The sequence below is a fragment of the Arvicanthis niloticus genome, chromosome 13 (assembly GCF_011762505.2).
Source record: "Arvicanthis niloticus isolate mArvNil1 chromosome 13, mArvNil1.pat.X, whole genome shotgun sequence".
Taxonomy (NCBI): Eukaryota; Metazoa; Chordata; class Mammalia; order Rodentia; family Muridae; genus Arvicanthis; species Arvicanthis niloticus.
In genome coordinates, this window is record NC_047670.1 from 12,633,690 (window position 1) to 12,649,745 (window position 16,056).

At 37.8% G+C, this 16,056-nt stretch overlaps 1 protein-coding gene across 8 annotated transcripts in view; it reads left to right on the forward strand.

The window, feature by feature from the left end:
• Cpq (carboxypeptidase Q) overlaps nt 1–16,056 on the forward strand; it is a 435,354-nt gene that overhangs the window by 127,063 nt on the left and 292,235 nt on the right. For all 8 annotated transcript variants that reach the window (XM_076911249.1, XM_076911241.1, XM_076911246.1 and 5 more), the window contains one exon: nt 1,749–1,956. In XM_076911249.1, coding sequence (XP_076767364.1) covers nt 1,749–1,956 — 208 coding nt within the window. The remainder of the gene's footprint in view (nt 1–1,748; nt 1,957–16,056) is intronic.

Here is a 16,056-nt window from a genome sequence, read left to right on the forward strand (position 1 = left end):
CAAGCTCACAGGTCAGCATCATTCTTTGTCCTGGCATCAGCATGAGTCACCTGTTGCTCTGGCAGCCACCATGCCCCTACAGCATCCTACACTTCTGTGCATGTTAGAGCTCCTGGGAGTCTAGTCATCTCTACGTTTTGGGGGATTGGGTGCAGAGCTGATGCCTTAGGACTGCTTCAGGTACAGGCACAGACCAGAAGGCCATTTTGTTTTTCGGTATATATTCATTTTGTGGAAAGCTTGTGGTTTTCTTCCTTTTTATAATTATGTATTAATTCTTTTAGATTGTAAATTAAGTTCTGACTTGTAAATGGAGTAATGCTTATATATTTTTAACCCCAGAGGGATTCTTATGTGGAATCTATATTAAAATTAGGAATTTTCTAGTATGTGAGTACTTTGAGAAAGGATTTTTCAAGTAACAGCTATGATTATAATGGCATCTCTTAAACTTTCAAAATAAAACAATTCCTCCAAAAAAGGGAAAAAAAGCAATACTGTAATTCTTCAAGTTTATAATATTAAGAAAATGTAGCATATATTTACACATTACTTCAAATTACTGATATATTTAATGATTGCATGGCTGAGTGCTTGACTAGCATAGGCAAGCCCTTAAAATCAGTTCCAAGCATATACATAGATCAAAACCAGAATAATGTTTTTTGTTAGATTTAGCACAGCATCTTTCCTCTCTGTGAGTGCATGTGGGTGGGTGTGTTTGTGTGTGTGTTTGCGTGTGAGTGTGTATGTGAATGTATATTACATATGTGTGTAAGTACATATATGTGTGTGTATATAAGGGTACATATGTATATGTGTATATATGTGTGTCTGTATGTGTGTGTATGTGTATATGTATGTATGTGTGTGCCTGTATATGATATATATATATATATATATATATATATATATATATATGAGTTTGCCTGAATTATTGAAGATAGAACTTTTTTTCTTTTAATCAGAAAGGTATGGTAAAGTGGGAAAGAGGTATGAGGGAGTAAGCAAGTAAGCACATCTAACCAGAACAAATAGATTCTAGGGCATTTATACATGTTCAAAGTTTTTCAAATTGTTTTTGTTTTTTTGTTTTTTGTTTTTGTTTTTTTAGAGTGGTAGTGTAATTTTTGGCGATGAGTTATTTTAAGTTGTGATGCACAGGAAGTTTCCACATCCTTTTGGGATGTTTTTATTCAAAGAAGAAAAGAAAAGAGAACAAGCTGCCTTTTATTGTTCTAAGGAGAAGGCATGTTGTTTATTAAAAGTTGGGTTTACAAAACACATTGTCTTCTAAGCGTGTTCTTCCTGGGCTGCTACCCTCTGCTGAAATTTAAGAGTGTTTAGTAACATACCAAAATAGCTTTATGAAGGCATAAACATGTTTGTCCTTAATGCTAAGATTTAGGAAATGCAATTTTAAAATATTAATGTCCTCTGATAAAATCCATAACTTCTTAGGATAGGAAGTAAAAGTATCTTTTCAAGCAATTTGTGACTTAATGCCAGCTGGTGGAGTGAACTGAAAAACTTTGAGTTATATGTTATATTACTTTGAATGTGTTGTCTCCCTCTTGGGCAGATGACTAACTCTGTAGTCTTGCTCCTATGGTAACTAGCTCTCAAACTTCAGTCTTCTCTATTCAGTTTGCCAGACATGGTCAACAGAATATGTGTGACCTTTTGTATGCCAATTCCACCTGGCTGTTGGAAAATCATAAGTTAATTTGTTCAACTTTTACTTCTAGGCATCACAGCAGAAGTGCTGGTGGTGGCCTCTTTTGATGAACTTCAAAGAAGGGCATCAGAGGCAAGAGGGAAGATCATTGTTTATAACCAGCCTTATACTGACTATGGGAAGACAGTGCAGTACCGAGTGCGGGGAGCTGTGGAAGCTGCCAAGGTGGGAGCTGTGGCCTCCCTTATTCGATCAGTAACTTCCTTTTCTATCTACAGGTGAGTTATTTGAAATACCTTCAAAAATTAGTTTTCCATGAACAAGAAGGCATTATGAAATAAAAGCAAACCATTCAAATGAAAATACTGATAGCTCATGGAATCTCCTTCCTATCCTACATTTGGTAATTTCATTGTAATATTTTCTTTGGCCTTTTTAGGATTCCAAGCATCATTTATGAATTCCTCAGAAAGGTTTGCCACATTCAAAATGATCCCATAACATTCTTTCTATAATTAACATACTGTGTATTTCATTGGACACAGTGGTGAGTTAATGTCTGTGCTTCATCCAAAATTCTTAATGACTGCAGAGGAGGCCAGACTGTTTTCCATGTTGCTACAGAAGTCAAATAAAAACACAGTGGTTGACATGATGGGAGTGTCTCTCCTGTCATAGAATGAGACCTTTCTGGACAACTATGTGAATTGCTTATGTTTCTTTACCATCTCTGGCCCTGTGACTCTCCTGTAAAGACAAGTGAATGATTATAAGTACATAAAATGCTTCTAAAGACTAAATGAAGTAAACTTATGAAAAAAATAGTTGTTTATCTGTAGAGTTCTGTATAAATAAATGTTTGTTTGGTTGGTGTTATCTGAGGACAATAAAGACTTGCTTTTTATGGAACCCTGTTGTGATAATGGCAACATATTTATTTTACTTTGTATTATTTTAAAATATTTTATGTGTATAGTGTTTGCCTGTATGCATGTATTTTTAGAACTAGAATTAGAGATGGTTGTGAACTGCCTTGTGGGTACCTGGTCATCTACAAGAGCAATGGGTGCTCTTAACCCCTGAACTCCTACTTTTAATTTTTAAGAGCTATATATAAGAAATATACATATATTAAGAAATATATATATATATTTCTGCCCCCACCCCCAGGGTTTTACTATGTGCCCAATCTGGGATTAAACTATTGAACTCAAATGATTCTCCTGCCTCAGTCTCCTGAGACAGCATGCACCCACTTTCTCAGGCCAAGGTGCTTCATTGAATTTTAGCCCTAGAAAGAAATCCAGTATTGCAGAGGATAAAGGCTTTAAAAACTGACCTGCATGTATTTGGCCTGGTTTAATAGCCATATATGGCACAATCACATACTGACATAAATGAATAAAATACATAGGGAAAGTAAAGAAAAGAAGTGCCACTTAATGCAGCCTGGACTGAAATGTCAAAAAATGCACAAGCAATTGAAAATAATTTATTTAGGTTCCAGAACTGGATTTTTGTTTCTATTATAAAGGAAAACTATATTATTCAAAACTGCTATTTGGAGCTGTGAGTGTACAGCTGGTTGACCTTAATTAGTATGGTCACCTGGGATTTGCAGTCAGAAAACAGTTGTACAGATGTACAAAGTGAAGGATGGAGACTTTTTATTTTACAGGAATAAGATGTCTTCTTTGGGGACCAGGATAGTACAGGTTAAAAAAATTGCCCACTAGGAGTTTGGAAACAAAGTTCTTGTTACACCAGCATCACAGACCTAAAAATAATGCTCTTTGTAAACTCTTTAATGGATTCAAGACTGTTGAAATAATGATTGGATCATATCCTTTGGATGGTTAGTCTTCCCAAGAGAGAAATCCAAATGGGTTAGCTTACTTCCCAGAACACCTCAGCTACTCCTTGGAATAACACACTCAGCAATCTGTGGTCATTCACCATGATTTCACTTGTCATGAGGCATAAATTATGCCATGAGTCTATTGCTGTATGAAACTGGAACCTAGGCAGGAATCTTTGTTAAAGAACTGCAACTCATAAGACTAGTGTATTCCCAGATGACTTAATGTGCTCCAGGGCTCACTGGCATGCTTTTTACTTGTTTGATTTTTGTTTTTATTTTTTCTCAGCATAATAAAGACATTTGGAAACCTAGGCTACAGCCTGGAGTGAGACTATCTCAAAATGGGCCTTCAGGATATTAGACTTTAAAGCTTGGGGTCAGCAACATTTACTGTGTAAAAGCATCTTTTCTTCATGTGTCTACATCTGGACTGATTATTCATTTTCATGTACTATACCTACTGAACTCTTAATGCTATAACCCATTTTGGCAACATATATAGATATAAAAATAATACTAGCCATGACATACCATGTCTTTGAGTACCTTCACACATGCCGTGACATCAACCTGAAGGACCATGCAGATTTGGCATCATTTTCTTCATTTCTCCAAGTAACCTTTCAGAGAGCTGAATACTTACATATTCAGAAAGCTAGCATATTTACTTCTTTCATTCTCAAAAGTAAAAATCATGATGAAGCAAAATTTCTTTTTTCCCTCACAGTTTTTTTCAAAACCCCAGTTTCTGTTCAGCACATTTTATATTTGTATCTGTATTTCCTCATCCTTCATCCACTACAGAGTACTTTATGTGGCTTTTGAGAACACTAGGAAGGAACTCGTTAAAAACCACAAAGAGCGACTGATTTCTCCAATAGTCTGGACTTTTAGAATTTTTTTTTTCAAGTACACCTCTCCCTATGTACTATTATCTCTCATGTCCCTCCCTCCTCTTGTGCCCCTCCCTCTTCCTATGTCCCCTGTCTCCCTAATGCACCTCCCTTTCCTATGTCTCTCTCCTCCTTCTACTCCTTCCTCTTCCTTTGTCCTTCCTTCTTTTTCTCTTTTCCTCCCTATTTCTTTGGCCACATACTAAAATGTTCTACCTAAGCATTTTCTATCAGCTCTGTAAATACTCTATAAATATGCTCTAAAGCTCTGCCATGAGCTCAAGGTGCATGTATGCCACCTACCTCTTGATTCTTCTTGAGGTCTGTCGTGCCTATCGCATAGTCCTTAGTTAGACTTTTCTCTTTCCTTAGGCTTATTTCCTGTAGTTAACAAGGATTCTGCCCTATGTCAAGCATTCCAGATGATTCAAGTGGAACAGCCCCATTCCCCAGCATCTCTTTAGAACGGTGCATATTTAGTTTCCTAACCTTACGTCCTTTCTCTGCTCCCTCCATTCACTGTCTCACTGTCATGCTCTGCTCTTCATTCTTAGGCCTTTGTTCTCGAGAACATTCTCTGATTCTCAGATATAGTCTGGTGATCTACCTTTTTTTGGTACATCATCCTATATAGCCTCCATATCTTATGTGCCAGAGGCAGTTTTGCCATGTTCTTTGATAGCATAGACTACTGCTGAGAAGCACCTTTACGTCTCAATCACTTAATGCAATAGAAGTCTTTGCATTGCTCACAAAGCTGTTAACATGAGGCAACTACTTCTTTCCATCTTATAGCTCTACACCTCTGAGTCTTCTGCATGGAGCTGAACAAGAAGCTGATAGAAAGCTGATAGCCCAAAGGAAGGCTTTCTCAGGGTTATTCTTATCTAGGTTCAGAAATAGCATATCACCTTCACTCACTTTCTCTTGGCTGCGATGCCAATACATTGAGGGTAAGAAATCTATTTTATCTTTATTTCCAAGGAAAATAAATTTGGTAAAAAACAAACAAACAAATAAACCAACAAAAAACTTTTCAGTTTGCCCAATTGTCTGAATACATATACATATGCATACACACACACACACACACACACACACACACACACATATATATATATATATATATATATATATATATATATATATATATTCACACACACTGTGCTCTAAGTTTCAGGAAGACATTGATTCTACACACACACACACATACACATACACAAACACATACACAGAGACAGACAGACAGAGAGAGAGAGAGAGAGAGAGAGAGAGAGAGAGAGAGAGAGATGTTTGGAATGTATAAAATCTATTTGTAACATCCAATATAACATTTGATGTATAGTAGGATTCTGGACATGTCTGTTTAAGAAATGAATTCAATTGAGATTATAGAGTAAATCATAACAGTAATGATAAAAAACCAGCTGGCCCAGTTCCTACTGTTCACTGACCATACTATGTAAATTCTTCATAGTAAGATTAGAAAATCTTGGTCCTTTTGGAACACTCTGTTTTGTATTTGAAAGAAACTATCCAAATGTCCAAATTATAAATATATTTTTGAAAAATATTTATGAACAATAATGTTTTGAGTTGCTGATTAGAAAAACATAGTTTTTTTCTTTCTGGCAAAGCTTTCCCCTGAAGGTCCATGAAAGATAGTGGCATTAGACTCCACTTAGCAATGCAGCAGAAGCTAGCAATGCCAGAGAAGAGGATATGCATTGCAATCCATTGTTGTTCGCCTTCATAATTAAGGAGTCCTCACAGGACTGTTTGATTTGGTCACTCGGAACAGTATTTAGTGTAATACCAAGTATTTAGTGTCATACCAAGACCCCTTTTGGAAGAACATATGACTACACAATGCCCTGAGCAGACAGCCCATTGCTTTCTGACAGCGTCACCTCCAGGCTCTTTTGTTATTTTTACTACCAGAATTAGAGCTTCTGTCTTCAAACTTAGAGCAAAAAGGAGACTTTTCATTTTATTGATGCTTTTGTAATGAGCTGACCTTTCATTCATCTTTGAGATCATGAGATCCTTTCTGTTTTTCTGAATGTTAAGTAACTCTTATTTTTGTAATGAAAACATTTAAATTATAACTGTACTTACTTACAAAAAGGGAGTTCTATAGAATAAAACAGTATTATGGAGCCATTTGTTTTAGATTATTTCTGGAGTTTAGCATATTTTAATTAAATGATTACTGAGAACTTTCCAGAAATAATTTCACCGGCCCTAATTGTGAATAGGATGATCTCTCTCTCTCTCTCTCTCTCTCTCTCTCTCTCTCTCTCTCTCTCTCTCTCTGTGTGTGTGTGTGTGTGTGTCTGGATGTTAGAAGATAGTCTCCAGTGTTGTACCTTCATCACTATTATTCTTCAGGTAGGCAGCATATACCCTTTTTGATGAGCAATCTGAGTCTTTCATTGACCTGGAACTTTTCAAATGGGTTGCGATGGCTGGTCATGAAGCTTCAGGAACCCATTTGCCTTTTCCTCCCAGCCTTGAGATCATAAGCATGTGCCTTCATGCCTGCTTTTGTTGTTGTTGTTGTTTGTTTGCTTATTTTGTTTTAATGTAAACTATGGAGATCAGATTGACATACTAACAAGAAAGCATTTTAATGAAAGAACTATCTTCTAAGCTCTAGTCACCATTATACTGTTGTTCCTTCAGAAATATTCTATCTAGGCAGGCAAATAGACTCAGATGATAAGTCAAATGGATTTTATGTGTAGTGTGAAATGCATGGTTACACAAAAGTATGGAGGAAGACAATGACCACAAACTGAATTTTATTATGCTACTCTGCTATGGTTTAAATTGTCTTAATTAATTCTTTATGGAACTCAGTAGAAGTAAAAACTAGTATTTATATTTAAGAAGTTCAGAGTAAATAAATGGCATATCAAGTTACACTGCTTATGAAAAACTGGATTCAAACTCATATCTTCTTTAACTGAACTGTGTTTATTATTTCATCTCCATCAGTTTGGGGAGTTAATGCTGAAAGGAGTCTAAAGGAGATAACAGGAATCTTGCCCCCCACTTCACTGAAGGGGTGTCCTTGGAGTATAAACTACAGGAAGGAATAAAGGCATCCTATGTAAGATCAAAGCAAAACAATGGAGTGCATGATGTATTGGGATGATATACAGATGGACAAGTTTAGCTGGAGCTATGTCTGCTCAGGGATAAGAGCAGAAGTGAAATGATTTGAAGAATCCAGAGTGTCATATTGGAGAATTTTCAGTTTATAGCAGAGGAAATGAATGTGTTGCCACCCTCTACCCAGTTCCTGGGATGGTATCAGCAACTACAACTTTGCTGAAATATAAGCCTTTAGTCTCCACCTGAAATCCAATAAATTGAAAAAGCTAGGTTTGGAGTCCAGCAAGTGATTGACAAGCCCTCCAGATAACCACAGCTTTAGAAATGTTAGCATGCATGTGTGCATTGCCTCCTTTGAGAAAGAGAGTTAGGTTGTCCTAACAGTGTAGAGTAAAAGAGGTCCTAAATGATGGGGGTGGGGTAGCAAGATAATATGAACAATTCAAATCTAAACTAAAAATGCTACATCATTCTGTACTTAGTTCAGTTAAGGTTTTTTTTTTTTTTGTTTTTTTTGTTTTTTTTGTTTTTTTTTTTTTTTTTTTTTTTTTTTTTTTTTTTTAAAATCATGTATTATATAACAATTGGGGTTTGTGAATTCTAAAGTAAAGCCAGATCTGGTGACATATCTAATATACTCTGTAGGAAAACTCTAGCCAAACAAGTGAGTACTTTCTGATAAGGTGCCTAATATCAGTACCCTCTTTTTCTTGTATTTCTCTCACTGATTTTTACCAGAGTTTAGTCTTTGTTCTAAGGATGCCTGACTGGGAGAGTGTGGTGCTTTATTTGGACTTTAGGGGGGAAACGTAACCATTTTGACTTTTTAGATATTTTGAGCTTGACATAACTGTAAAACAGCTCCCTTAATCTGATCTTTACATTCGGTAAGGAAAATATTGCAGCACCTCAGCATCCCCTCTTGTACCTGTTTTGGATCGCTCAGAGCAATTTAACATTCAAAGCTGTCTTCCTTGCAATGCAGTGCACCTTGAGACTTCTGCCTTCTGCTTTCTTTGCATGTGATCTCAAGAATGTAAAATAATTTTTATGTTAGCCCAAGTAACACTTAATTCTGGATGGGACTCTATTGAGGCAAACTTATACTTTTGTCACCAAATACTTTCTTCCTAGTTATTTTCTCCATTGCCCTAGACATTAGAATAGACTATAAGTTTTAACCAGCCAAGGATGCAAAAGGCTCTCCATTACATTGCTGTGATAACTTTATAATCACCCAGGGTAAGAATTCACTGGAATGGGATGAGATATACTGAGAAACTTGGCTTCATAAATATGACCTGCTAATGTTTGTGTCACACGGCCTTTGTACACTGCAGTGATTCTCAAGCACTGAATATCAGGTGTTTATGTTATGATTCATAACTGGCAAAATTTCAGTTATGAGGCAACAACAAAATAATTTTATTGGGGAGGGGGTCATCACAACATGAAGAATAGGATTTAAGGGTTGCAGCATTAGGAAAGTTGAGAGCCACTGGTGTTCTGTATTGATAGCCTGAATGAAGAGAAACAGAAGAGGAAAAGAAGCAATTAGGTTAACTTGACTAAGAGTTGATGAGACATTGAGCTGTGGAGAGAGCCAAGTGAATCCAGGTGATGATTATGAAGTGTCAGAGAGACAGAATGCTATACCATCTGGCATGAAAGATGTGAAAAGGTATATAAATCAATCTATATAATGATAATTAATACAGAGTCAATAAATGACATAATTGAAGTGCTGGTTGGGCTACATCACAGAGTTAGATAGCTTCAAAGAGGGTGCTGATTAAAGTCATTACAATTTATAAAACATTCTTCATCTTAAGAAAGCGTCTTGATGAGATTTCACATGAACATTTTTGTAATCAGGAGGCCAGCTTAAAACATTCTGAGCAGAGGTGAAACATCTTAAGAGGTCTACTTTGAAAGCCAGCTATTCTCAGGGAGGAAAAAATAAAGCTTACTACTCAATTTTTATGAAAAATATTATGCTGTATAATTCATATTTAGATAGTCTTGGCATTTTGATGTCCTGGTGGTTTGGTTCTTCACTGTGACCTTAGGATAATTAGCTACTAAGCTTCATTTAAACTGTTTAGAACATGGTTGTTATGGGGTGGGGTGGGCATATGTGTCTGCTGGCACAAAAAAAAAAGCCACTCTGAGCATAATACAACTGGGAGATCCTTGATTTCAGTCTCTTTTCCTCCCCCACTTGGTTTTTGTTTAATGCACTCTGAGACCCATAACAGATGCTCACTAATCAACTCCAGTGCCAATTCTCATCACTAATGCAGGTGGAGGCCACTGTACTCCCATGGGGGAAGCCAGAGAAGACCCACCCAGAACACTACAGTTTTTTCTTCTTGCCCTCTTCTTCGTTCCCTTACTCTGTGACTTTGGGAAGGTAATTCTTGTCTTTGTTTGTGATTCCCAAATGGTCTTTAATCTTTTCACTCTGGTTACTGCTTCATGTGGTTTGACAGGCATCCTACCCATTTCATTTTTAAGAGTCAGGGTCTGCATTATGGGTCTTGGGTTTTTTTGTCAGAGTGCCTAGGAGCGTGTTAAGTCATTTGCCAGATATTCACTCTTGGCAACTGTTGAATCTCCATGTGACTCAGTCTCAACTACAAAATGGCACAGAGTTTTGTGTTGGCTAAATAGGATAATGGTATTGCCTGGTACATAGTAAGTTTTATTTTATTTTGTGTGTATGCTTGTTTGTGTGTTGGGGTAGGGATGCCCATGTATGTGCAGGAGTGTAGAAGCCAGAGCAGAATGTCAGCTGCTGGTCCTCAGAGGCTGTTTAATTCATGTTTTGAGACAGGGTCTCTCAGTGGTCTAGAACGTTCAATATAGGCTAAATTGGCTGACCCTCAAACATGAGGTATCTAGCCATCTATGGGAATCTAACTCAGATCTTCATGCAAATACTTTACAGACTGAGCTATTTTCTGGTCTGCATAGTTAATGTTAAATACATAAGAATGGTATTGTCTGATATTTTATGCACTATTGATTGGCTATAGTTAGTGAATGAAAGAAGAAAGAAAATGAATAGATTCTGCAAGAGAGAGGAAAATAAAACAAATGAGATAGGTAAGGAAGAGGAAAGGAAAAACTTGACTTTAATATCATCGCAATTGGTGGATTATAATCGAAGCTATATGGCTGGAAGACAAACAGTCACATTATATTTTCACTTATCTCTATCTTTGCAGCTTATATGCTTATTCATCTGTTTCCCTTTCAGATTGGGACTTTGTTTACTGTAATGGTTTGAAAACGCTTAGCCCATGGAGTGGCACTATTGTTGAGAGGTGTGACATTTTGGAGTAGGTGTGTCCTTGTTGGAGGAAGTATGTCATTGTGGGGTGTGGGCTTTAAGACCATCATTCTACCTCCCTAAAAAACTAGTCTTCTCCTAGCTGCCTTTGGAACAAGAGGTAGAACTTGCAGCAACTCCAGCCCCACATCTTCCTGGACACTGCCATGTTCCTGCCTTGATGATAATGGACTAAACCTCTGAACCTGTAAATCAGCCTCAGTTAAATGTTGTCCTTCTAAGAGTTGCCTTGGTCATGGTGTCTGTTTACAGCAGTAAAATCCTAAGACAGAAGTTGGTACCAGGAGTGCAGTATTGATGTCATAGGTCTGGCTATGCTTTTGTTTGGAACAATGTGGATTTGGGGACTTTGGATTTCAAACGTAGTGGAATCCTTTAAGTGGTACTTAATTCCTGGTGGGAATATGGAAGAGTTTGTTGTTGAGAGTGATTTGAATTGTGCAGGCCTGGCCCAAGAAGTTTTAGTGGAGATGAATTTCAGTATGCAGCCTAGAGACTGTTTTTGGGATATTTTCGTAAATAATGTAGTTGCTTTTTACCATTGTCTGAAGAGTCTACTTGAGGCTAAGGTAAAGAGATTTAGTTTAATTTCTTTGATAAAGAAGTCTCAAAACAGCCTGGTATAAATTCTGTTGTGTGGTTACTAAAGTTCACTTTTATGAAGAGCATTTTAATGAAAAGGAGCAAGCTGAGAAAGGAAAAATACAAAATATATGTTTCAAGTATTAAAGGGACACCAGGAAGTAGAATGGAGTTAAATCCTATGTTCTAGGAGAAAATAGATTAGGAGAGTGGGACTTTATGATAAAATCCAGCTAAGTTTAGGTCCAGACATGGTTGCACACACCTTTAATTCCAAGAGAGAGAGGCAAGCAGATCTCTGAGTTTAAAGCCAGCCTAGTAAAAAGCAAGTTCTAAGTAGAGAAAAGTGGTTGTACCAACTTACAATCCCACCAAAAATGGAGGAGTGTTCCTCTTTCTCCACATCCTCGCCAGCATCTGCTATCCCTTGAGTTTTTGATCTTAGCGATTTTAACTGGTATAAGGTGGAATCTCAGGGTTGTTTGGATTTCCATCTCCCTGATGACTAAGGATGTTGAACATTTCTGTAGGTGCTTTTTGATCATTCTAGTTTCCTCAGTTGAGAATTCTTTATTTAGCTCTGTACCCCATTTTTAATAGGGTTATTTGATTGTCTGGAGTCAAATTTCTTGAGTTCTTTGTATATATTGGATATGAACCCTCTATCAGATGTAGGATTGGGAAAGATGCCATGGAAAGCCACTGGTGAAGGTGCATCCTCAGTGCAGTTAATGGCCCAAGACTGAAGGGATCATGAAAAGAAGCTGAGGTTTGGCACCATGAGGAGAATGAGAATATGTGCTTATTCAATACCCTTTGGTAAATGTCTGGTATAGCATGGGAACAAAAAGAACTGTAACTTCAAATCTGTCCTTATAGTTACACATGTTTCAGTGTACTCATTGTCTCTTCCTTCCCCTGGTCCACTCCCTGGCCACTCTGCTCCTATTTTTCTCTCCTTTTCTTTCCTTAAAGTCCTCCATATCCATTTTGACTTCCTTAGGTACCCAGGAAAATCTTTACAGAGATTTGAGTACTGACAGAAATAACAATGCTTGCTCTGAATTTGGGCAAGAGAAAAAAAAAATAATGTTACATTTTGCCTAAGACCCATGTTCTTGGATAACCATGAAAAGATGATTTATGTTAATTGAGGATTTAACAGACTGTAGAATTGTCTGGAAGATGGGCGTCTAGTCATGCCTATGGTAGATTATGTTGATACTATTAATTGAAGTGTAAAGATACAACATCTGCGGGTAGTGACATTCTCTAGACTATAAATGGAGAAGATAAAAAGCAAAACATGCATTTTTTTGTGGTTGTGATGGGACAACCTATTCCAAGTTCCTGCTGTCTTAATGATGGACTGTGCTCTTAAACTGAGACAAAATAAACCTTACCTCCCTTAGGTTCTTTTGTAAAAGTGTTTTCTAACACCTGCAATAAAATTAACTAAGACAGGTGTTAACTGATTTATACATATACATTATCTAATATATAGATAATTATATACAAGCTATTTAATCATATTAACTATCCAATATATAGATAACTAATATATAATAGATAACTATTAGCTATATATTTATTTTATATGTGTGTGTCTTCTATACTTTTATGTTTCAAGAAACAAAATACTGCTAGAAAGAGAGAGAGAGAGAGAGAGAGAGAGAGAGAGAGAGAGAGAGAGAGAGAGAGTTTGTCATAGACTTAGATAAGACTTGTCCAGGGCTATCTATTTTGCTTACTTGTCTCAAGGTCATATTTTAGCACTTATAATCTGGAACTGTTCTCTTATCTTTAAAATATTTTACTACACTGACATTTTGTTTTCTAAGAATACATAAAATGGAACCAATGTGTTTCCATTTGTATGTGTTGAGAACAGTATTGTTACTGACTGCCATGGTTTGAATATGCTTGGCTTAGGGAGTTGCACTATTTGAAGGTGTGGCATTGTTGGATATGTGCTACTGTAGGCTTTAAAGCCTTCATCCTAGCTGCCTGGAAGTCAGACTTCCCTAGCAGTCTTCAGATGAAGAGGTAGAACTCTCAATCCTCCTACACCATGCCTGCCTGGATGTTGCCATGTTCTTGCTTTGATGATAATGGACTGACCCTCTGAACCTGTAACCAGCCCCAATTAAATGTTGTCCCTATAAGAGTTGCCTTGGTCATGGTGTCTATTCATAACAGTAAAACTCTAACTAAGACAGAAGTGGGTACCAGGAGTGGGGTATTGCTGTGGTAGGCCTGACCATGATTTTGTCTGGAAGAATGTGGATTTTGGGACTATGGATTTGGAAACCAGTGGAATCTTTTAAGTGGTGCTTAATGGGCTATCCTAGTAAGAATATGAAAGACTTTGTGACTGAGAATTATTTGAACTGTGCAGACCTGGCCCAAGATGGTTCAGTGGAGAAGAATTTCAGTATGTGGCCTAGAGAGTATTTTTGTGGCCTGTAGGTGAAGAATGTGGTTGCTTTCTGCCATTGTCTGAAGAGTCTACCTGAGGCTAAGGTAAAGACATTTATATTAATTACATTGACAAAGAAAATCTCAAAAGAACCCAGCAGAAACTTTGTTCTCTGGTTAAATCTCATGAAGTGCAGTATGAGCAAGCTTAGCAAGTCGAGAAAAGAAAAATATAAAATATATGGTTCAAGCATTAAAAGAGCACCAGAAAGTGAAATGGAGCTGAATCCTGTGTTCTAGGACATTGAATTGAATTAAGGGAGAGATGACCTTGGTGCAAGATTCCATCCATCTAAATTTAGATTCAGGCATGGTAGTATAAGCCTTTAATCCCAGGAGGCAAAACCAAGCAGATCTCTGAATTCAAGGCCAGCCTAGTAAAGAGCAGGTTCTAGGTGAAAAAAAAAAAAAAAAAAAAAAAAAAAAAAAAAAAAAAAAAAAAAAGATTAAATCCAGGCATAGTGATATATGCCTCTAATCCCAGCACCACAGGAAACAGACCCATGCAGATTTCTGAGTTCAAGGTCAATCTACAGAGCAAGTTCCAGAAAAGCCAAGCTTAGGCAGAGTGAGTCAGAAAACAAAAAGCTGGTAATAGAATAAGGGGGACCATGTTTCAGCCCCAGCCAGCAGCAGAACACAACAGCTTCGGCCATGTGGCTCTGTCTTAAGAATGAAAAATTGAAGGGACTACTGGGACAATTAATGCTGTTTAGCTGGAGCTAAGAAATTAGTGGTGATTAAGAAGAAACAAGCATCTCTGAGGTGAAATCTTCTGGGAAGTGTCTTCTAAAAGCACAAAGAAACTGTGTTCTAGAGATAGCCAAAGTTGTACCTCATGCTGCAGCTCTACTTGGTAAGGTTTAAGAGTCATTCAGTTGGTATTGGTTTTGAAGGCATGAAGGGTTTATGAAGAACAGCTGAGGTTTGGCACTGTGAGAAGCCATGGTAAGCCTTAGTTAAAGGTGCAGCCTTAGTTACAGTTGATGGCCCAGGACTGAAGAGGTCATACAAAAGAGTTGAGTCTTGGTGCCATGAAGAGAGCCTATGAGAGGCTATTGGTAAAGCCTCACTGCAGTGGAAGACCCCAGGGTATGAGAGATGCAAGTACCATAGGATGATCATCAAGAACCACAGCAGTAGTAGAGTGGATCAACCTGAGTTTAGAGTGCCACAGAGGGCAGAACTGGAGAAGTTACACCAGCCCTTTGGAGCCCAAAGGATCATGTGTGGATCCCAGACATTGAAACAAGAAGCTGTAACATTGAAGTTGCCTTGGAGACCATAAGATTTTTGAGGCCAGAGCTATAGGATGTCTCCTGAAGAATGCTGCTAATGGAGTGGAATCAGCCCAGAAAAAGAAGTTTCTTGCAGTCAACAAAGATGAAAAAGGAGTGGAGATCTGAAAACCACTTTGACATCAGTCATGGAGATGCAGAGTTTGGAGTCTGTCCAGCTAGTTTTCTGCCTTGATTTGGGGATTACAGTTAAGTGATTGGATGGATCTCAGGAGAGACGTTGAACTTTGAACTTTTAACATTGTTGATGCTGTGCTAGGCTATGAGGACTTTTGAGGTTGGACTATATGTACTTTTTTATTGTGTTATGGCTAGATTTGGCCTCCATAGACTCATGTATTTGAACAAGCCTATGGGGCCCAGGAGTGGAATGTCATGGTTTGTATATGCTTGGACCAGGGAGTGGCACTATTTGAAGGTGTGGCCTTGTTGGAGGTGTTTTACTGTGTGAGTGGGCTTTAAGACCTTAATTCTAGCTGCCTGGAAGTCAGTCTTCCACTTGAAGCCTTCAGATAAAGATGTAGAACTCTCAGCTTTTCCTGCACCATGCCTGCCTGGATGCTGTCATGCTTCATCCTTGATGATAATGGACTGAACCTCTGAACCTGTAAGCCAGCTGCAGGACCATGAAAGGACAGCATGGTTTCTGGTTGAACACTGGCTAGAGATGGCCAGAAACCCAGCAGGTTTTCCTGCAAGGGACAGCATGCATTTTGACACACTCCCAGACTCCAGGCTCCTGACAAGAGGCCGAAGACATCCATTGATCCTTGCCTTTCAGGCATGTACGA